The following is a 22,984-nucleotide window of genomic DNA, read 5'->3' as shown; positions in this document are numbered from 1 at the left end:
GAGTTGAAAAATAAGGGTTAAAGTCCTAGCTGTGCCACTTACCTACATACATGACAGTGGGAATGTCATTTGACTTTAGTAGTTGTACCTAAATAGCACAGAAGGTTTTAAAGATTGGGAGAACACATGAATGTGGAATGAGCTATATAAGTTTAAATTGATGTTTTTATCACTGTCATCGTATCTTATATGTGGACCTCAAACACTTAGGGGCATAACTGCTTTTTCTTGGGGTACTCCGGCCGTGTCGAATGAAGTGAGGTGCTATTTGCTTGTAGCCTATGAATCTCAGGGCGCTGACCAGCGTTGGTCTCTGCTCGTTCTTTATGCGGCCATCATCAGGATGTGCTCGGGGTTGAAGGCAGAGGCTTGTCATCTGTATTTGATAGTCAGTATGGATGCCCAGCTGCACCAACTATGCTTTCGCTAGGATTTCACCTTACTTATTTGTCTAGTTGGTTGATGTACCAAATAGTAATAGGGAGCAAGAGAGGCCAGCCATTCTATAAAAGCCGTGTTTGTTGTGGGAAATAAGCTTTTTTCTAATCCCTACTCATATCTCTGTGATTTACATTTACAATTTAAAAAGAATAAAAAGCACTAATCAGCCTGCATACAGAATAGAAAGCAAAGCTCTTCAGAGATCTTGTAAGAAAAAATCTTGCAAAATCATGTAGGCCTAAGCATACTACTTAGCAGAGTTTGTGACATTGAGAGACCTATTTTATTTATTTTTCTTTTCTTTTAAAAAAATTTTTTTATTAACATTTAATGTATTATTAGCCCCAGGGTTACAGGTCTGTGAATCACCAGGTTTGTACACTTCACAGCACTCACCATAGCACATACCCTCCCCAATGCCCATAACCCCACCCCCTTCTCCCAAACCCCTCCCCCCAGCAGCCCTCAGTTTGTTTTGTGAGATTAAGAGTCTTTTATGGTTTGTCTCCCTCCCAATCCCATCTTGTTTCATTTATCCTTTTTCTACCCCCCCAAGCCCCCATGTCGCCTGAGAGACCTATTTTAATGCCAGCGTATAACTTCAGTAAATTTTGTGTGATACCACACTTTTCATATAGCACAGGTGTGCAAAGAAAGATGCAGGAGGAGTAAATAAAATCGTGTGACTCACTGGCCTCTGTGCCCGACAGACATTAGAGCAGCACATATAGCTATTCAAAACAACACATGCTTTAGCCTCATACTTAATGTGTCAGGGTCAAGGCTTAGTTCGAAGTAAGGTGTAGCTCCTTTGACAGATAAGCTCTCTCCTTTTCTTGAGATGGTACGTATCAGCAAATGCTACATCCCAGGGCAAGAACATCAGAAGCAACTCAAGATATGAGGTAAGTGCTGCAGAGCCAGCGTAAATTTAGAGGAACTAGAGAAAGTCTTTATCCACAGGGCTTGATAGTGGACAGAGGCTGGTCCTAAACTAGCCGGAGAGATGCTTTCGCATTTTAATGTGACTTGCAGGCAGGGTGTGGCTTTTGATCAGGACCTGACATTAATGTTCAGGGTCAACTGTGGTTAAAGCTTGTTTTTTCCATCATAAGAAGATCATCAGGGAAAAAAGTCAGTATATTTCAATACTGTAAACTGTTTTGGGCTGTTTCAGCCATTTGGCAGCTCTATAAACAGAGTCGGATTTCATTGAAAGAATGAGAACCGAGAAATATATGTTCTTTCGTTCCAGCTGCAGTGGCTGCTGTTCCAAAGGAGAACTAGTTTCTGAGTGTGAATTTTAAGAATTGGATCTTGTTATTTTTTTTTCCTGAAAAAAAAAAAAAATCCTAAATAACTTCTGAAAAATATGAAAGGTTTGGCATTGATTTCTGTTTGGTGTAAGCTACATAGAATGACTAGACAATGTATAAGGGAAATTCCATTATGGGTTGTTGGTCCCATTGGAACTAAAATGGAAGGACTCCAGGTGATTTCTAAGATCACGCGTCAGTTTTAAAGTTCTATCATTTTTACTAGTTCTTTTTAACAGCTAGGTGTAATATTCTTTATTTAACATAAACTTTTAATGAAGTAGGGTAGAGTATCCGTCAGGGTCCTGGGAGGGAGCAGTGCCATTCTGTAAGAGGTTGAACTGGGAAGGGCTTCAGGAAGGGCCTCTTTAAAGAGATGTGTGCAGGGATGAGGGAACCAGCGTGGGATGATGAGGCACCCAGAGCCCATCAAGAGGTGGATGTTGTTACTGTCCCAAGGCCACACGGGATAAGGCAGGGGACATGGTATTAAAACTGCGGCCATGGCAAAGGGTAGCTGAGGCGTACTACTGTCAGACCTGTGGTGTGGCAGGAAAGGAAAACAGAGACGAATACCCAACCTTTCTCCTCTCCCATCCTCTGACGCGGAGGATGCTGGGGGACGGTACCGCAGGCCAGGCTAACAAGGTAGAATATGTCCTTTTCACCCGCACTGAAATGGTTGGTACCTGGGCGTACCTGATCGTACAGAAGGCTGGGGAATGTAGTTCTCCTGTATGTCTAGAAAGATGATGAGTTCCAGCAGCCTCTGCTACAGAAGGATCCAGAACGACTCCCAACTTTCTGACCCAGCAGCCTGTGGATTGTGGTTGGTTAGGATGCTATCGTGGGCTTTCTTCTTTTTTGTTGGTTACTTTATCCATAAGGACTCTGGGCTTTTTCTCTCATTACAACTTGGTCTTCAGAGGCTCTTTTTTTGTTTATATTTAGCAGATGCACATCTTCTAGGTCTTTCCCATTCATCTCCCCTTGAATCTCTCTATTCCTTTACCCTGCTTTATTTTCTTCAAAATACGTTTTCACTATATGAAAATACATCCCTTACTTGTCCATTGTTTTCACCAGTGTTTTAAGCTTTGTGGGGTGCTGGCTTTGTCATGGTCCTGCCTGTATTCCCGGTTCCTGGAATAATGGATGACCTGCAGTGGGGACTGAAAATGTTTATTCAGAGGAAGTGTCACCAGATCCTGAGTCACTGTAGCATTGCACCATAATTTTCTTTTTCTATTCTTACTTATGCCCACTGGGTGTTCTGTCTATTTGCTTCACTTCTGTTTCTCTCCCTACAGCTTTTCCTTTGTTTGCTTTAGTTTGACTTATGTCTTGCTTTATGGGTATTGTAGTTAGTTTGATGAAAGAGTTTTCAGTGATGTTGTCATAAACTGCCCTGAAGTCTTAACAGTCCATGTTCCATTTTTAAATTCCTTTATATATTCTCGGGTTTCCAGTTGGTTGTTATTTATCTGTTGCTGATGCCTTTCAGTTTTCTTTGCTATTGTTCCCACTCAATTTCTGTTATGATCTCTTGCCTTATCTCAGGACTTACCTTTTGTTCCACCCAGACTTTTCTTTCCCTTGAGTTCTTGTGACAGTTTTGTCTCTATCATCAGACCTTCCCCGTCTTCACTATACAACCTTGTCTTAAACCCTTCAAAATACTATGTGAGGATCAAGAATTTTCTTTTATTCACTAGGTGTTCTTTCTCCGTCTTAACGCTAACTTCGTTCTCTCAGCTTTCCATTGTTGGGTACCAAGCCATCTAAATTTAGAATGTCAAATCACAGCTACTTTATTATGTTCATGGATTTTGTGTGTCAGGAATTCATAGAGGACAAGTGCAGATGATTTGTCTTTGCTCCAGAATGTCTGGGTCCTCATCTGGAAATGCTCAAAAGACAGGAGTGGTTTGAATGGCTGAGTGTTGGGACTCTGTGGAGCTGGGTTCTTCCTTCTCACGTCTGGTGGCTGGGCTGAGTGATTCAAAGGCTTCAGCGGTTACCAGAGTGCCTGCATGTGGCCTCTTTGTATGGCTTGGGCTTCTCAGTGTGGCTGCTGGCTCTAAGAGAGGACATGTGGAGAGTTGAGTGTTCCTTGGGACTGAGGCAGAATCTGCAAGTTTTCTCCCTGGCTAGGCTTAGAAATCACATAGTGGCACATCTACCACATTATTTTGATACATATAAAGGTGAATCATAAAAGCTGGCCTGGGTTCCAGGGAGGGCAGTTCAATTCTACCTCTTGGCAGAATCAAGTCAAGGTCATACTGACAAAACCAATGTGGGATGGAAGATTGTGTTGCAGGCCATCTTTGGTAAATAAAATCTGCCACGTTGACCTATATCTAATTCATGGGATTTCCTTTGTTTAACTCAATGAGGTTGAAATGTCTTGAGGCCTTGTTACTCGAAGTGTTCATACAGGGACCAGAACATGAACGTGGCCTGGGAGTTTATTAGAGATATAGAATCTGAGAGCACTGAATCAGACTCTGCATTGACAAGATCTCCAGGTGATTCATTTACATTTTAGAGTTTGAGAAACTCTGCCCTAGGGAATATTGACCATGATATGGGCTTGCCAGTATCCACCCAGTGGCAGAAAAATAGCAAGTGCTAAAGGAATAGATTGAATAGCTCTAGGTTGAACTCCTATGTACAAGCAACATTTCTATACTTTAAATTATACCTGTCATTATATTAATGTTAACTGTGACCTACACTCTTTTCAGGAACAGTAAATATATCTTTAGTTTGTGTCTTCAAATTATAATATGCACAATCCTAGATTTAATAATTAATCTCTGTGACTCAAGAAGGTTTGCAATGATTATGTATTTTAGTATGTATTATAATGCTGTTTTGAATAATTTCTAAGATAAAAAAGTTAGGTTCTTTTGGATTTTACATTCCCCTTGAACTATTTTTTAATTGTTGAATTTATTTTTTTTAGTTTTTTGCTAAAAAATTATGCTATATTTATTAATTTGAAGTAACAAATATTCATTTATATTATTTGCCAAGTCCATAATCTGTTATGGAAGTGTAAAGAATCATTATCCAGATAGAATTTATAAAGCTGCTTCTTTACTGTGACAACTGTTAGTAGATATTTATTTTCTACTAAATGAAAGGATATGATTTTTAATTCATTTTTTATAACTTTTTTGTTTCTTAGAATAGTTAAGACACCCTGACTCGCTCTACAAACTCTTAAAAACCAAGAAATATATACATAGTTTATTTTCTCTTTAGTAGATGACTATTATGTATTTTAATTATATAGAGTTCAATTTCTAGATTCCATTTACTCAAGTTTCCTTTGAATAGTCACCTTAAAATTTGTTTTAGAGTAGGGGAATAAATATCCAGAAATTCATTTTGATTGGCACATTATTTGTTAAGCAGTTTTTCTCAAACTGTAATTTCCAGACTACTACTATTTGCAGGAACTGAAGGGCTTGTTAAAATGGCATATTTCTGATCTCCATCCCAGTCCTCTTGAATCAGACTCTCTGGGTTGGAACATGGAAAGTCTCTGAGGTTGGGACCCAGTTTCTTTGGCAAACTAAAGTTTGCGACCTACTTTACGTTAGTCTTAAAGTCGTATTTCAGGTTATTTATCACGGGAATCAGCGGGTCTTGGAATGTTGGCACGGACCAGCCTTGGAACTTCCCATCTTCCCTGGGAGACCTAACATTGGAAGATCATTTATTTGGAGATCATTTTAGAGATTACCTAGTAAAACTCGCGTGATTTTCCAGATTATGAAACTGAGGTCTGAAGAGTTTAAATGACTTTTCGAAAGTCGCGCTAGTTAACAACAAAGCTATGTCCGAACTCCGATTTTGTCAGCCAAGCTAGTTTCCTTCTTTCTGCTGAGATGAGGTAGGTGCATCTTCTCTTTAAGCCTAGTATTTAGGTACTAGATCATAAAGGAAATCCTGAGCATTTAGTCAGAAAGGATCTTTTGGTTTTCTGAGTTACCCTTGTTAGGAGAATGAATGTTTGCAGTCTTTGATCCTGTCAGGGTTTTAGTCGCCTAATTTAAGTTTTTTCTTAGCAATTTCCTTGTATGTCCTTAGAAACCCTATCATGAACTCAGGAAAAGTCCTAGATAAAATGCTTTAATGTGAAAAGTTGACACGAGAAAAAAAAATCAGATACACTCGGGGGTGATTTATTCTCTTTATGAAGAGGAATGAAGCTTTACTTTAAACCGATACAGTAGTTTATATGCCAGGGAGTCCGTAAATGTCACCTACTTAGGAAAATCATTTTGCTAGAGGTTCTTAAGATGCTGGAATTGAGGATCAAGGAGCATTCTCCTTCCACACATCTTAAAATTCAGCCCCTTCACATGCCTCTCCCTTCTCCCTCTTGTCCCCCATCCTTTCGCTCCGACTGTGCAAGCACACGGTAGCACAGTGCTGTGGGGAGCCGCGCTACTCCCGCTTCCTTTTTAAGTTGTTCAGTCACCACACTGACTTTTAAACCACAAAAGATACTGAAGAGTGTTGCACAATTTGGCTTTTTCAGTTTTCCTCCACAGAGAAAATTCTGTGATTTCACATTTTTGGATATTTTATGTCTCTGAATGATGCGCACCAAACTTACCATGACAGTTGAGGTACATCAAACCGGCGTATTTGTGATCTGTTGGATAACACTAACAATTGTATTTGCTCCTATAACTTCTACATTTCCAAAACACTGTGTTTTCTTATTTATTTATTTGTTTTACAGAGAGATAGAGATCACAAGGAGGCAGAGAGGCAGGCAGAGGGCAGAGGAAGCAGGCTCTCTGAACAGAGAGCCCAATGCGGGTCTTGATCCCAGGACCCTGAGATCATGACCTGAGCTGAAGGCAGCAGCTTAACCCACTGAGCCACCCAGGCGCCCCAACACTATGTTTTCTTTCTTTCTTTCTTTTTTTTTTTTTAAAGATTTTATTTATTTATTTCACAGACAGAGATCACAAGCAGGCAGAGAGGCAGGCAGAGAGAGAGAAGGAAGCAGGTTCCCTGCCTAGCAGAGAGCCGGATGCGGGGCTCGATCCCAGGACACTGGAATCATGACCTGAGCTGAAGGCAGCGGCTTAACCCACTGAGCCACCCAGGCGCCCCAGCACTATGTTTTCTTGTTTCAGATTAAGACATAATGTTGTCTTAGTTTTAACCTGAAGTATATAGGGCATGTAGTTTCATTTCATTCAACAAGTACCTGCGTCCTACAGCATGAAGAGATAATGTGGCAGTTTATACACAGTCACACAATTAGATACTGAAAGTAGAATAAGTCAGCAAGAAGAGAAGAGGAGGGCGCCTGGGTGGCTCAGTGGGTTAAGCCGCTGCCTTCGGCTCAGGTCAGGATCTCAAGATCCTGGGATCGAGTCCCGCATCGGGCTCTCTGCTCAGCAGGGAGCCTGCTTCCCTCTCTCTCTCTCTGCCTGCCTCTCTGCCTACTTGTGATCTCTCTCTGTCAAATAAATAAATAAAATCTTTAAAAAAAAAAAAAAAGAAGGGAAGAGGAGAGAAGGGAAACCGAGGTCCAAAAGAAGGTTGGTCTCCAACGATTCATGGCACAAGGTTGTCTTAAAGTTAGAATAAAAATTTGACTTAGAATTTTCCTACAGATATTGTTAGTTGCATAATTACATGCTTTTGAAATAGAAATAAACCAGCTTTTCAGAAGAAGCAAAATGGGTCCTATTACTAAAATCTGAGAGAGTCTTCTTCCTGGATTCTCACATAGCAAACAGTGTATGATACTGAGAGGTCCTCAACAACAAACACGCTATTATTATAATAATGGGCTTCATAGGGCTTTTCTGGTATAATCTCCTTTATAATAGGTTGATGCTTTAACACACTTCACGTAGCTGAATGAAAAAGGTTTTATTTAGGGGCCAAATAACCAGAGCATGGCTTAACTGAGGCAGGGGCTGGTAGTGGGGATTAGAGTAAGCAAGAGGAATTCGTCTAAATATATAGAAAATCCTTCAGTCTTCAGGAAATACTCCTAGAATTTCATTTTTTGCAACCTAGATTTTGATAATCAGGCAATGGGAGGTTGGAGATTACATTTTCTAATTGAAGAACTGAAACGATGATGTCTAGTGTTGCTGGTTAAGGTTAGGTCCATTTGCTTTAGCAATTAATTGACTCCATATTAATTAATTGAGTCAAGATGTTTGCAATCTCTCTCGCTCTCTTTTAATTTAGGGCTCTAATCATCATACCTGCCTGAATAGGAGAGCCTATTCACCTCCTTCAAAGAGCGGATTCTGCAAATACACATGTAGTGCTATCAGTTTGTAAGGGATTATGTTCAATGATCTTGAGACTCAGAAGTCATCCAGAGGGTTCACTGTTGAATGAATTGCCAGCGAGACCCAAATATAAATCTGGAATTTAACCAGACTTTTATCTCAGAGAATCAGCTGACACCTTGCTCAACATCTCTTAATCTCCAAGGACTTGCACAGTTAAAATAAATAATTAAATGGTTGACAATGATAAGTACCATAGACATACAGCTAAGATGCTGGAATCCAAAGTAGTAAAAGTTACTTCTGGCTTTGGAATAAGGAAAAACTTTATGGAAGTCAGGGATATGGCTTGGGAAATATTTTAGCTACTTCTCGATTTTCATAAACCCTCTCCAAGTGCATCCCAAATAACTAAGTTTCTTCAATGTAAAAAAGAAATGCTGTCTTTGCATATCAAATACAGCTTTGAGTCAGTTCTACTCACTATTTTCTTGCCTTTCTCAACTATTTTTTCTTCCTCGATGTCTCCTGTGTAGAAATTTTGGGGATATCATTGAAATACTCTTTGAAATTCAGGAAAGATTTGGCAATAGTAATTATACCTGTCCGTCCTAATGATAAAATGGGACCAGGCAATATGTCTGTGGGTACACCGAGTTGGAGGAAGCAGCGTAGCAAAGTGGCGAGTCTCAAAATGTGTTTTCAAGGAAACTTAGTGAATTAATATAGAGCTGTTGTACCCCTAAGGTATAATGATAGTCCTTCTTGAATATTATATTTACAAATATTCTCTCTCACATACACACACAACATTAAAATAATTTTTTTTTCAGTGCCTCTTCTAGACATCTAAAACTAAACTAAGTTTAGGGTGCCTGGGGGGCTCAGTTGGTTGAGCGACTGCCTTAGGATCATGATCCTGTAGTCCCAGGATCAAGTCCCGGGTCTGGCTACCTGCTCGGCAGGGAGTCTGCCTCTCCCTCTGATCTTCCCCCTCTCGTGCTCGCTCTCTCTCATTCTCTCTCTCTCCCTCAAATAAATAAAATCTTTAAAAAAAAAACCCTAATTTTAATTAAACTTGTTTAAAACTCAATAGATATTTTAAAAAGCAAAAAACAGAAAATAGGCATATGAAATTAATTACTGCTTTTCTGTGCTATGATCTCGTATTGACATGATAACCAATTTAGCCCAAAATAACGGATATCTGGTTGAGTTCACCTTCAATAATGTGTTGTATTATTTGGCACGTGTTTCCTGGCATCCACAAAAGCTACCTAGTTCGACTCTCCTTCCTTAACAGATTCAAGATTCACTGCAGTAAAACAGGATTTAGGTATCACAATTAAAAATGGAATGTTTCCATAGCATAAGTGTTTTAGATTATCTGGCACAGAGTTTTCAAGAAAACCTTGGTAATTCTTGTTGGAACTCTTTAAATTATCTTTTATATCAATTTTTATCTTAAACCAAGTTAATGCAGTTTAGTCTTTTCTTGTGGTTTATGGTTATCGACATATAGAGACTTGAGTTTCACCCTTTTTTAAAGGGCTTTGTTGTTTGCAGAGGGCATTCATAGCGAGTCCCTATGTCCCACAGCCCTTCCTCTTGTTTGCCATTTATACTCTGATGAGAATTAGGAAACCATCTAACCTGGCTTATTAGAACTGAGTGTCAACTAAGGCTGTGAGGACCCTTCCTAGTGAGTAAGGAGTGTGGCCTTTGTGATAGCTGTTTCCATCCTCAGAGGCGAGTTGGCTTAATTCTGGATTCTTGGCAGTGTTTGTTGGTGATGTAGCTGGAAGAGTTGACCAGATGAGAGGGGAATTACGCAGCTGGATTTTTAGCGTAGATCATTGTTTTATAAATATCCTCTCCAAAATGCCGTCAAAGGGCCCGAGTGAAGACTTAATTAAAACAATAAAATGTGTTTAATATAATGTCCTTAATGCTGTCCTAAACATAATAAGTATCTTAAAACTTCATCTGTGTTAAGTTTGGGGAAATAATTTTGAGAAATACAATTAATATTTCCTGAACTGTTACATGGGAGTGAGAATGGTGGATGCGGAGGGCTTTGTGTCACAAAGGGAAATTCACAGAATATTACCTTGATATCATCCATCATTGAAGTAACGTTGAAGATGCGTGAGGGTTGCTGGGGGGAGGGGGTTTGGGAGAAGGGGGTGGGATTATGGACATTGGGGAGGGTATGTGCTTTGGTGAGTGCTGTGAAGTGTGTAAACCTGGTGATTCACAGACCTGTACCCCTGGGGATAAAAATATATGTTTATAAAAAAAAAGTGATTGCATCTGTTTAACAGAATCTCCTAGGACCATATGTCTTCTTACGTGTGACATTTCTAGAAACTCTGAAGTTATAACTTCAAAGTTGTAAATACTGGCAGCATGATACGTGATCCTGGTACTTGGAATGCCACTGTCTGAGACTTTCTCGTTTTATACATTGGGTTTTATTCTTCTAAGGAAGGCACTGTGTTGTATTCATTTGTGAAATAAAACTGGGGATCTGAGGGCAGGAGTGTGCTGTTGAGTACTGGGATGTGACCGTGCTGTTGAGTACTGGGATGTGACCGTGCTGTTGAGTACTGGGATGTGACTGTGCTGTTGAGTACTGGGAGTGACCGTGCGTGGTCTCTGGGCTTCCAGCAATGTTCGCTGAATGCATGACTCCCTAATGGAGTATCTCGGTGGAGAAAAGAGCCTTCAATACGTGACTGTTATGTACTGATGATTTTATGCTGGGGTGGTGCAGTCTGAGAATATATAGGGTGACTATTAAAAAGTACTCATTTGGTAGCTACTAAGTGAGAGAAATCAGTATACGGTGGTGGGAAGAGCAGCAGAAAAGTCTCCCCGTGATGAATCTGGCTACGATCTGACTAGGCTCTGACCACTTCCTCTTCCATAAGTCTTTTTACCATTTCTTCGGCCCCTGCCCCTCTGATTAGATACCTCTGTTTGATTTCCTTTCCATAGTGTTCGTCCCGTGTGTCTTCTTCGCCGCAGTTACTATTATTTGGATAAAACTCTCTGCGGCTGAGATGCCCCTGACCCTCTTCTCTGGGTTCCTCTCATCTCCTCTTGCCATTCCTTCTCAGATGTTTTATTTTCACTGGCCCATTGCTTACATTGCTTTCTTCTCCCTCAAGAACTGGACACCAACGCCGGCCCAGGCTGACGTTCCGGGCCCTGCGATGAAGCAGTGAATGAACGGGACAGAGGCCGGGCTTGGTGAAGCTTCTGTTCTGAAAGGGGGACAGTCACCTCGACTAGGCTTTGTTAAAATAATAATAATAATAATGAATACTGTTAGGCTGAAAATAAATAAAAAATAAATTTAAAAAAAAAAAAAAAAAAGAAAGAACAAAAGAAAAACAAAAGGGATCAGCAAGAGCCCATCGTGGTTGTAGTGGAGGCAGCAACAGTGAATGAGGAGACGGGCCCAAGAGGAGGTGCCAGGAGCAGAGGAAGCCCTCGGGCCTCAGAAGAAGGTTGGCGACTCACCCGAGTGAGAGTGGGCATCTGTAAACGCAGAGGAACTTCGATTTTAAAGGCATCAAGTACTTACTTTCTCCTGTAATTACTCTTCATTCCTCCCCCCCTCTTTCTCCTTATCTCCTCCCACGGCCGCTTCTGCCTCCTGGACTTGCACTTAACCCCCTGCTGCCGGCTGGTTCGTCTTCTCTTCCCGCTGGCAGGTCGGTCTCTCCAAACCGCGTTGTGGTTGTTCTCATTCTTCATGTGAGAGTCCGGACTGCAGGCAAGCGAGTCCTCCGTTGCTTCTTTCCAGAGCTGCCCCGCACAGGCTCTACTCAGAGCGAGCAGGTTACTCGCGTGCCCTCACGCGTGTGTTGGGCTTTTGTGCTTCAGAACCCTGCTCAAGCCTAAATGGTCTCGCTTCTAGTGCCTTCTCTCACACCACCCGCATGGCGGTCCTCCTACCTTTTGAAGACCACAACACGTCTGACAAGTTGTTAGCCCCTCTGTTGTACCATTCATTCTGGTAGTTTTTCATAAAAAAATATCTTGAAGACACAGTTGTTGCTACCAATGGTTCTGGGGCTTATGGAGGCAAAGATGAATGGGGAGTCAGCCTCAGAACCGACAGTGCTCTTGGGGAGATGGAGGATAATACATTTATGTAAAACGACCCAAAATTTGTGTTAACGGTCATGAGAGCAAAGAGCACAAGGCTCTGAGTCAGAAGAATGAGCTGAGATGGTCCTAATGTAGATGGGGCCACCTAATGTAGGTAGAGATAAGGAAGCCATTTCTAAGGAATTCACAGCAAAGCCAATACCTGGAGAATGAAAAAGAGCCCGCCGAGGGAAGTGTGGTGGGCTGGGAGAAGAGCCTTCTGAGTAGAACCAATAGCATTTCAAAGTCTGAGGCAATAAGGAGCTTGACATAGCGAAGGAAAAATGGAGCCGAGCCAAGGCCCTGAGGTTGGTGCATAGTAAGCCAGGTGAGACCCTCAGGGGTGAGACCGCCAGGGGTTAATGGGCAGGGCTGGTGATGCCGGCACTGGAAGTGGGCATCTGCACAGCTGTGTGGAATGGAGCCCCCTCCCAGCTGACATAGAACTACCCCGAGCTTTGGGGGCACCTGGGTGGCTCAGTGGGTTGAGCGGCTGCCTTTGGCTCAGGTCATGATCTCAGGGTCCTGGGATTGAGCCCTGCATCCGGCTCCCTGCTCAGCGGAGAGCCTGCTTCTCCCTTTCCCTCTGCCTGCCGCTCTGCCTACTTGTGGTATCTCTCCATCTCTCTAATAAATAAATAAAATTTTTTTTTTTTTTTGAAGAACTATCCCAAGCTTTTATGTGAGCAAGAATGAAGTACCTGATGTGTTGCGCCGTCACGTGTCCCGCCCATTTGTGGCCACATTCTCATTTGTCTAAAATAATGTGGTAGCTTGCAAGAGCCATTTTGGCTGCTGTGCTATATGAGAATGTGAGACCGCGTGAACAATGAAGTCCCCATGGGGACTGGAGAGATGTCAGTTGGAATAGATTTTAGGTCATTTGGATATAGAATGAACAGCTCCTACTGATAATTTGCTGTGTGCCCAGTAAACTTGTGGGGGAATAAAATCTCACTTGATTTGAGTCTCAAGGGCACTTTCATGTACTTTCTGGACTTTCTGTAACATACCTCAATGAATACTTGTAAGTATGTATTTTGTTTATTTGACTAGATTGCCCTAAACTAGAGGGCAAAGAGACCCTATCTTTGAGATGCTTTTATTTACTGTCATGTCTAGTATGGCGCTTTAGATAAAGTACTTTTTAAATTAGACTTCACTTAAATTAATGAATAAAAGGGTAGATTCTCAGATTTTTTGACCACGGAGTTTTCAGGAGTCATGGGACCTTGCCTTGCCATTGATACCACCTCTACTAGGCTTAAATTTTCATTGCCTTCCAAGGGACAGGCTTAGCGATGTTAAATTTTTGTGTTACCTATGTTTGCCCAGTCATAATGGAAACAGCCTGAGGAAGCCCACGTGGTAGGATTTATGAGCTAGCCCTATTCTTGGTATCCACCACTACCACTTCTTCCCTGGGTAGGATACAGTAACGTGGTTCACAGCCAACTGTGACAAGAGAGCCAGGAAATGGAATCTGGCTTAGTGGGGAAAGTAATATCATGGGGACTGGGAATTGAATATTTGCAGTAGGAGGTATGTAGAAATGTTTTTTAAAGGCCTGTGAGCTAATCCTTACTGCCTCGCCGTCACTAGCCATGGTGTCCCCACTAGCCGTTGCCCAGTGCTCATTCTTGTTTCATGGGCCACTCTTTCCATCTACAGTTAGACACGCCTCTGGGAGAAACATGATGATTTGTGGGACGTCTCAAGATAGGAGGCAGTTTCTGAAATCCACATGGGCACTGATGAGGTCTGTAACGAAGGGAGGGGTGGTGGAAATGGAAGGATGGGGCAAGAAGGTAAGAAACGTCCTAGAACGTGGTGACTGCAGGCATTTGGTGCAAAGACAAGACCAGAACAAAGAGGACTGCTGAAGCCCTGCTGATGAAGCTCCGTTTATGAACTTAAATGTGCGCCAGCAGACCAGTGTTTTCAAGATAAAGCCAGTTAATACTGCCTATCACCGATGGATGGCATGAGTGATGAGCCTGGACATTTAAGCCTTGGACACGGAACTCTGTTTTTGCTTAGTCTGAAGGAGTTTTATGAATGTTATGAAACCATACATGCCTGAGAAGGGCAAAAATAATGATGTTGAAATTATTGGTAAAAAGAGATTTGAGAATGGAACACCAATGCTAAAGAGATTAAAATGACAACTGGAAAGCACAAGAAAATGTTGGAAATTCTATTTGTAGAGGAGATCCATTGACAGTAGGGATAACTCGGAAGGATAAAGAGTAATCAGGCCCCTTGTAAAAAACACTGCAGTTCACAGTAGAGGAGTAGAGGAAGAGTGATTGACCAGATGAGAAAACAACTCCAAAAATGGGAGTTAGGTCTCAAAGGTCAGCATGAATATCCAATGCCCATTAGCTCAGCATTCTTTTTAGGGAAAGCTAGAAGTTTCTTCAGGAGGGTAAGGGCTAAGCCTAGTGAAGGAGCTGTGGCCGTGTTTTCTTGTGAGACGGGGTCACGTAAAATCAAGGACTATTCTGTGCATAGCATCAAGGTGAGTGCAGAAGTGCATGGGGAGACACCCTAGTTTCTAAGACCTCCCTGGGATGCTTCCACAGGGAAGGAGAGCAGAGGGCATGACAGGTGGAAGAAGTCAGAGTGGAAACCAGGGAGCAGAGTCGAATGCAACAGAAACGCTACAGTCAAGCATATTTGTTGCAAACAAGTGCCATATGGGAAGGCATACCTACCTTTAATTTCTGTGCTGCTCAGGGGCACCTGGGTGGCTGAGTGGGTTAAGCTGCTGCCTTCAGCTCAGGGTCCTGGGATCGAGCCCCGCATCAGGCTCTCTGCTCAGTGGGGAGCCTGCTTCCTCCTCTCTCTCTGCCTGCCTCTCTGCCTGCTCATCATCTCTCTCTGTCAAATAAATGAATAAAAAATCTTTAATTTCTGTGCTGCTCAACAGAGAGTGGTAGAACTGTTACATCAATAGCTAGAAATGATGCTCATCCCCAAGGTCCAGTCCATGTTTCATGAGAGCCAGTAATCTCCTATTTGAAAATATAGAATAAGCTAAGGGCCTCAGAAGAAAAATAGGACTGACTTCTAGATCCAACATGTGTTTCCAAAATAATTACAATTCCCACACTAACACATTATTTCTCTGACTTAATTTTCAAATAAAAAGCACAAAAATTTAAATTCATACTACATATTAATGTGTGACCTTTAAATTGGAAATGTGAGCTGTAACTATTTGACTATAATGTGGACTTGATACCTAATGAGGAGCAAATTTCAGACAAAAGACATCATTTCTATTCAGCTATAGTAGTGAACATAGTCCTGGGATTTTCTAAGTAAACGATGAAACAGCAGAAAAAAAGACTCTGTTCATGAATCAAGGGTAACTTTTTTAGTAGGGAAGGGTGGGGCTTGAGGAGGGAAAAATACGTATAAAATCATCAAGTGTTAGATGAAGATAGGACAAATACGAGTTAGTTCCTCAAATTAATAAATACTGGAAATGCAGTATTTTCACTGAAACTTAAAGAGGCTTTTTAAAGGAACTCATTGTTTTCCTACCATAGTGGTATGGAAGGAAAATGTAAATGACTTAAAAACAATGCTAGCCGTGCACGGGCAGCAGCTCCACAATGGGTGATTATGGGATATTGGAGATGTTTGTTGAGTTTATTTCATAACCCTGTAAGATTTCTTTTAGAGATAAAATACCAAGTAGAATTTATAAATGCACTTCTTTTGCAGGCTAACAAAGTGCAGACATTGTGTAATTTTCTTATTCTTACTCTATGTAAAGTTCTTAGGATACCTTATATGAATTATTTTATTCCTATCATTTATGAATTTCTATCTTATGTTAATTATTTAACTATGTAAATTTATAGCCAAAAGTGAAAGAAAAAGCATGAGTTTTCACAAATTATATTCTTGCCATTTAAAAAGGTACTTGTGAGCTAAAGATGACAGCTATTTATCTTTTTAAAATTTTTAAAAAATATTTATGCTTTCTCTAGGCTGGAATGATAAAAAGTGATGATGATGAGTATTTCATTGAACCTTTGGAGAGAGGTAAACAGATGGAGGAAGAAAATGGAAGGATTCATGTTGTCTACAAGAGATCAGCAGTAGAAGGGGCTTCTGGAAACATGTCCCACGACTGCCGATACAGAGGTAGGTATCTTTGACAAGACTTAATAATTAACCATAATTTTAAGATACCTTGAAAACAACTCTCCCAATCAGTTAAGAGAGTGTGATAATCATGTGCTTTTGCATAATATGGAGGTAGTGAAAGAAGTTCCTAAGTCATGAAATTTGGCCCAACTTTCTTGAAACCCATAGCAGAATATAATGTTACTGGTATTATTATTATTTTATTACAGTGCATTATTGTGTTGACAGTCTGTTTGCTATTTATGATTTCTGTTAAGGCTTCACATTAAAATTACCTTTTCTCTCTCTTCTGTAAAAACTTAAAAATATTTTTGCTTTCTTAAAGTATCTAAATTATGAGTTATTAATATTATTCAGACCTTTAAAATGAGATATATTGACATGGCAAAGAGATCGATATGTGGTAGGCACATTTGAAAATACAAATGCTATGTGACTTTAAGGTCTATTTTGCAAATCTTTCTACAATATGGGAGAGAGAATGAGTTGAATGATTCTGCCAAATTTTAATTCAAAATAGGCTGGACCGCTCAAGTCAATTAAATTATGGCATGTTAAGCTTCTCTAATTTTGTGTGTTTTAATGAAATCTGAAACTAATTTGTTATTAAAGAGATGTTTTTATAAGTTGGGTATAGAAATTCCCTTAATGGAAAAGAAAGGAAATTTGAGAATTTATGTTTTTTAACCAAATTTCAAAAAGTCTGTATTTCCTTATGTCAGGCCAATTATCTGATTAGAGATAATAGAAATTTCCCCCAGGGAAAATGTCAGTAATATAAATAATCTTAAATTGACCATCTAGATTCTAGATTCATGATATCTTGCCTCCTGAGAGTTATTACCTAGTTTGATTTTCAGATACGTTTCCTTTAATGTGCCACACTAATGGAAGAGTACAATTTAAAATAAATTTTAAATTAACTCGTCCTGAAGAGTTTTTGAGAAATTTCTTATCTGAAGCAACAGCACTGAATTAATAGATGGAAAACTGTGAAATGTGTGCCTGTCCTCAAGGGTCACGGTGGTGTAATTGAAAGAGAATATTTAGGCAGATGCAAGTAATAGCTCTGAAACATCAAGTTGTTCTGTGACCTTAGTAATTCAACTGTTTGATCCTCAGTTTATCTGTGAGCAAAGAATTCAGGTACGTTGCACAATTATAATGTCTTAGAAATAATGCATGCAGATTGTTGAGTGTAGCCCTCGATAATAGTAGATAGGCAATCAGTGCTAGCTGTTACTGTTATTAATCATTAATGATAATAACCTTGTACAAAGATTTACACTTCAGGAGTTTTAATTAAAGTCGAACAGTTAGGCATTGCTTGCCTTCGTGTTGTGAATACATTCTTATTAGTTCTCATCTGTATTTTCATGTTTTAAAAATGTCATTCTAAATCTAAAGACTGCTGGGTATGTGAAAAGATAGATAGTAGGATGCTGTACTTTTTCTTCCTTTTTTTTTTTTTTAAAGATTATTTATTTATTTATTTGACACAGAGAGAGAGAGAGAGATCACAAGTAGGCAGAGAGGCAGGCAGAGAGAGAGGGGGAAGCAGGCTCCCGCTGGGCAGAGAGCCCGATGCGGGGCTCGATCCCAGGACCCTGAGATCATGACCTGAGCCCAAGGCAGAGGCTTAGCCCACTGAGCCACCCAAGCGCCCCTACAGTACTTTTTCTATAGTTTAATTGTTAATGATATCTAATATCTTTTGTGAGGCAGTGGTTAAATATCTTTTAGTAAAGTGTAGCCTCTATGCTATAGAACCGTAGCAGAGGACTGGAACGTCCTTAGTGGGTACGGCGCTGTGACCTTCCTTCCGGTTGCTCCTTCCGTCACACCTATAGTCTCACCAAGCTTTACTCTGTTGCTCTATTTCAGACCCTGAGGGTATCCATTTCTATAAATATCAGTCCTGGGAATTTTTAGTAGTCTAATATTTACAGAGAAGGAGAGATTTTTTTTTTTTTCAATTGAATAAGACAGTTATGGGAAATACCATGTTTAATACCTATTGCCTTTTTAGAGACTAGATTAGGAAAAGTAATTTAGAAGTTAGAGTGTATAAATTTAAAAGAATTAGAGGAGATTAAGGCAGTTTGGGACATTAATTTAGAAAATTATTTAACATATCAAGTAGCATCAACCTTGACTTAACTTTGATTTTATAATGAGTTGTTTTTAAGAGTGCAGGCACTGAAGACTTTATTTTTAATTTTTCAATTATGAGTAGAAGATTACTTTATAGTTGAAGTAGACCATAAAATGCATTTTGGAAGGGTTTTCAGCAATCATCAGTCAAAGGAGGAGGGGTTCCTTTCTTAATTCAAAATTGTTTTAAAACTTCACCCAATATATAACGCAGAATGTTCTATGATAAACCTTAGTATGAGCTTAACAACTTCTGTTTTCTTATTTATGAAGTTCTGATTGAACTGAGTTGCCAGTGATTATCAATTTACTTCCTTTTGAGACTCTTAAATTATAACCATATATTTCAGAAATGTAAATGTCTTTTTAGGGTAAAAAGAGATTGAGATTCAGAACTTTAAGTACTGTATTATAACTTTAAAATTCTTCTTTTACCTTCTGGGTCACAAGACCGAGAGCCAAGCTTTTTCATGGACTACATACTTTCCGAGTGAAATTAAGAATATATTTTTATACCTTATTCCATCATTCTAAAATGTAGAACTGAACAGATTCTAGGTTTAGACGGTATATTGATTTATAAATGAAAGCTACAGTATCATATGAAATAGGGCTTTGTCTGGATCAACTCAGGATATTATTGTACGAGACACAAGTGGTCTTTCTTCAATAAGTTATTAGAAGAGGATTAAAATACAGAAGAGGTACTTAGAAATACATTTGAGGGCCACGGTCTTCATAAATTTCCCTGACAGCAAATCATCCGGACAGAGTTTCACCAGTGGGGCCCCTATAAATAAACATTCTGCTGTATTTTGCTAGTTGTCTCCATAATCGCCCGGCCACATGTGTTGCTTTGTCAGCTTAGCAACTCAGAACTGACATTCGTTTCATTTCCATAGTTTGGAGTAAGTGTTCTAAATTAAAACCAATTATGTCCTGAACGAAGTGATAGAAGTGAGATGGAGAGAAAGAGCCAAATTGGATTGAGACTGAAGTAAAACCGATGGGGTGATTTGATGCCATCTATCTCGGGGGTAGAGACAGTGACCAAGGATGACTCAGAACACTAATCTGAAAGACGAGAAGATTCTCTTTCCAGAATTCAGGTATTTAAAATGGAAACAGAAATAGGGTTGATGAGGATGACAAGGGGGTATAATTTTGGATATTTGGGTTCAAAGATCCCCTGGAAAAGTGAGTAAATAAAAAATGCACAGTATATTTTCATAATCATGTGTCAGAGTCAGTGAATGATGGCCCTTACACACATGGTGGCGAAGGGATGAGTAGAGGTTTGCTTGGAGTCAGGGGACAGGTTTTGTCTCGTGGATGCTTAGAGTGTCTTTGCTTGCCTTCTACCCTCTCTTTTCCAAGTTCTTATCGAGAATCAGAAGGTGATCCTTGCACAGAATTGGAAGCCCATTAAAGATATCTGCTACCTATCGCTATAGGAGAGGAAGACATTGTGTCCTCAAAACACAAACACAAGGGGGGCCTGGGTGGCTCAGTGGGCTAGGCCTCTGCCTTAGGCTCGGGTCATGATCCCAGGGTCCTGGGATCGAGCCCCGCATCGGGCTCTCTGCTCAGCAGGGAGCCTGCTTCCTCCTCTCTCTCTGCCTGCCTCTCTGCCTACTTGTGATCTCTGCCTGTCAAATAAATAAATAAATAAAATCTTAAAAAAAAAAAAAACACAAACACAAAACTAAACTTTAAGCAGAAAATAGGCTTCTACCACACTCAAGAACACAAAGCTGTTTCACTTGATGAAAAGCAAACAGCTCTTTTGATTCCTTATTCTCTTATTTATCTGGGTTTTCAATAAAAGTCACTCACAACTTTGAACCTGTTGAGAACATAAATGCTATGACTCAACAGTAACACAAACCTGCAACCATTTCCATGTAGTTCACGGATTCTTTCCTTAATTCTTCGTAAGGAAGTTGTATTCTTTTTTGAAATGTGGAAAAATGTGAAGATCTGTTTGAAAATATATTGAACTTGTAAGATCACAGACACAGCACTCTGCTTTAGAATTACTCTTTTAAGACCGAAAACGGTTTTACGCTGGGCAATACAAACAACCTCTCCCAGTGTAGAATTGGCAGGTGTTTATAACACATAGTACTGCCAGTTTCTGGCAAAGAAACCCCATCTTTTTCATTAAACAACAAACATAAACTGTTCATGATTATGATAAAGAACATGTCAAAAAAACCTTATCTACTTCATTATGGGGGGAAAGTTGAATTTCACTATTTTTTCTCTTTTTTTTCTTTTTGATTTCTGCTTTGGGAGGATGGATATCACATCCATTTCTATGCATTCAGTTTGGACAAAATTATTTTATATTTCACTGGTTTTTGAAATTTCATTTGGTAACAGCATGGTTAATCAATCGACAAACGGTCATAAGGTTCACCTCCACTGTTAAATCAATCATCTGAGCCTAAACTCCAATGAAAAACAAAACATAGCCCTGACCATCTCTGAAGAATGTCTGTATTAGGCAGTCTCTTTGGGGGGAAGGGGGGGCTCTACTTGGATGACATCATTCAGCTTTTCATAATTTTTATTTAATCCCTGGGCCCTTAAGCTTTTCCCATCAAATTACAAACTATTCACTCACCAGAAGCTTTGTGCTAAAGTAATTTTTGTAATTACTTCCTACCAGTGGGAAACAAGGAATAGTAAGCCTTTATCTCCTAGCTTTCTTTCAGGATTTTCATTTTCCTGCACGATCCCAAGCGCTTGTGTTGCTGGCGTGGTTGTCATGGAGCTGTGAAGGAGTGTCTTTGTCCCAGGTGGGAAGCATGTACAAGTCAGAAATGATTTGGGAGTTGCTCCTGGTTGCCAGGGAATGAATCTATGAAACAAGCGCTAGAATAAGGGGAAGACTAGTTCTTATTTTGGTGACTCTAGGCACTTCCTAGGCAAAGTCCTTCCTTGAATCTATAGAAAAGTCAGTAGGTGCTATAAGCTATTATATTTGGAAGTTCTCATGACCTATGCCCCAATCCAAAAGAGGCAGTGGTGGACTTTGCAAGCCACAAAAAATGAAAAAAAAAAAAACAAAATCAAGTGAGAGAAATCAATTTTGGCGTCTCTTCTTATTAAATGAGGCATGAAACAGTATTACTAAATTATGAAGATCTGTCAAGTAGTAGCCATTCTTTTAGATAGATGTTAAATGATAAATTTTACTCATTTTTACTTGGCTGCACAATTTAGCTTATAATAAATATGATCTAAGGTCAGCCATTCATCAAAGTTACTACTAGGGATTCATATGGAAATACTACTTATATTTATGTAATTCCTTTTAGGTTGGTTTCGCATATTTTATAATCCATGTATTTATAGTAATTATTGGCAAAAAGAAGGCAATTAAAGATTGAGTTGTTAAATGAAATAATCAGGAAGCAGAGTGATGGTTGAAGATCTTTCAGATGTGAAAGATAGAAGCTAATGCTTTTATGTCCTTGTATTAAAATGTCTTACATGGCCTAATATATCCATTTGTGAATAGGAGTTTGTTTATATAGACTAGGATTAAAGTGTTACAAATAGAACTCCATTTTTGTAATAAAGAATTGAATATGGAAAGATACAAACTGTATGGAGAATTGAGAACTTCCGGATGCCTAGTTAGTTATTGAAGTGACATTAAAGGACAAAGAACTTGAAGTTTTTAGATATATCTAGGTGATTGGAACAAAATTTATTTTAAATTAGGGTACAAAGCTAAAGCAGATAATGCAGGCTGGACATTGATTCTTAAATTAAATGATTGCCTTTCAGAGGTGACTGTATTGGGGCACCTGGGAGGCTCAGTTTTAAGCGTCTGCCTTCAGCTCAGGTCATGATCTTGGGGTCCTTGGGATCGAGCCCCGCGTCGGCTCCCTGCCCCGTGGGGAGTCTGCTTCCCCCTTTGCCCCTCCTCCCGCTCATGTGCGCACACGCTCTCTCTCTCTTTCTCTCTCAGATAAATAAATGAAATCTTAAAAAAAGAAGAAGAAACTCAATTATTGAGTCATGAAAGAATGATTATCAATAAATCTGTGAGGATTGGAAATGTAATTGTTCTTTCTAAATATAAGATATTTTATTATGAAAATACACTGTAGTGTTTGGTTTTATTTACATGAACTGCCTTTACTTAAAAGGTATAGACGCTATTTGTAGTAAAATAGACCCCGCACGTGCCAAGTCGGCCTGCTTAAACACATTTTAAAGCCTGTACTTAATTTCTTTCCGTGTACAACTTACTTATAAACTTGCATGTTAGTAAGTGGGAAGCATATTGTAAGGAATTCAAATATTTCTAGAGGTTTTGTAAATCTTTTATTTCATTATTTCTGCTTCTAACATGATAAATATTTTTATGGAAGATAATTTGCTATCAGGATATGTGTGTGTGTGTGTGTGTGTGTGTGTGTGTGTGTAGACATATATATA

General features: G+C 39.7%; 1 protein-coding gene across 1 annotated transcript in view; it reads left to right on the top strand.

Moving 5' to 3' along the window:
- Window positions 1-22,984, top strand: part of ADAMTS3 (ADAM metallopeptidase with thrombospondin type 1 motif 3) — a 250,743-nt gene that overhangs the window by 97,480 nt on the left and 130,279 nt on the right. Inside the window, exon 4 of the mRNA XM_059385162.1 lies at window positions 16,213-16,369. Coding sequence (XP_059241145.1) covers window positions 16,213-16,369 — 157 coding nt within the window. The remainder of the gene's footprint in view (window positions 1-16,212; window positions 16,370-22,984) is intronic.

This window comes from Mustela nigripes, chromosome 1, assembly GCF_022355385.1.
Source record: "Mustela nigripes isolate SB6536 chromosome 1, MUSNIG.SB6536, whole genome shotgun sequence".
Taxonomy (NCBI): Eukaryota; Metazoa; Chordata; class Mammalia; order Carnivora; family Mustelidae; genus Mustela; species Mustela nigripes.
Note: the sequence above shows the minus strand (reverse complement) of the source record. Positions and strands in the feature narration are given on the sequence as shown.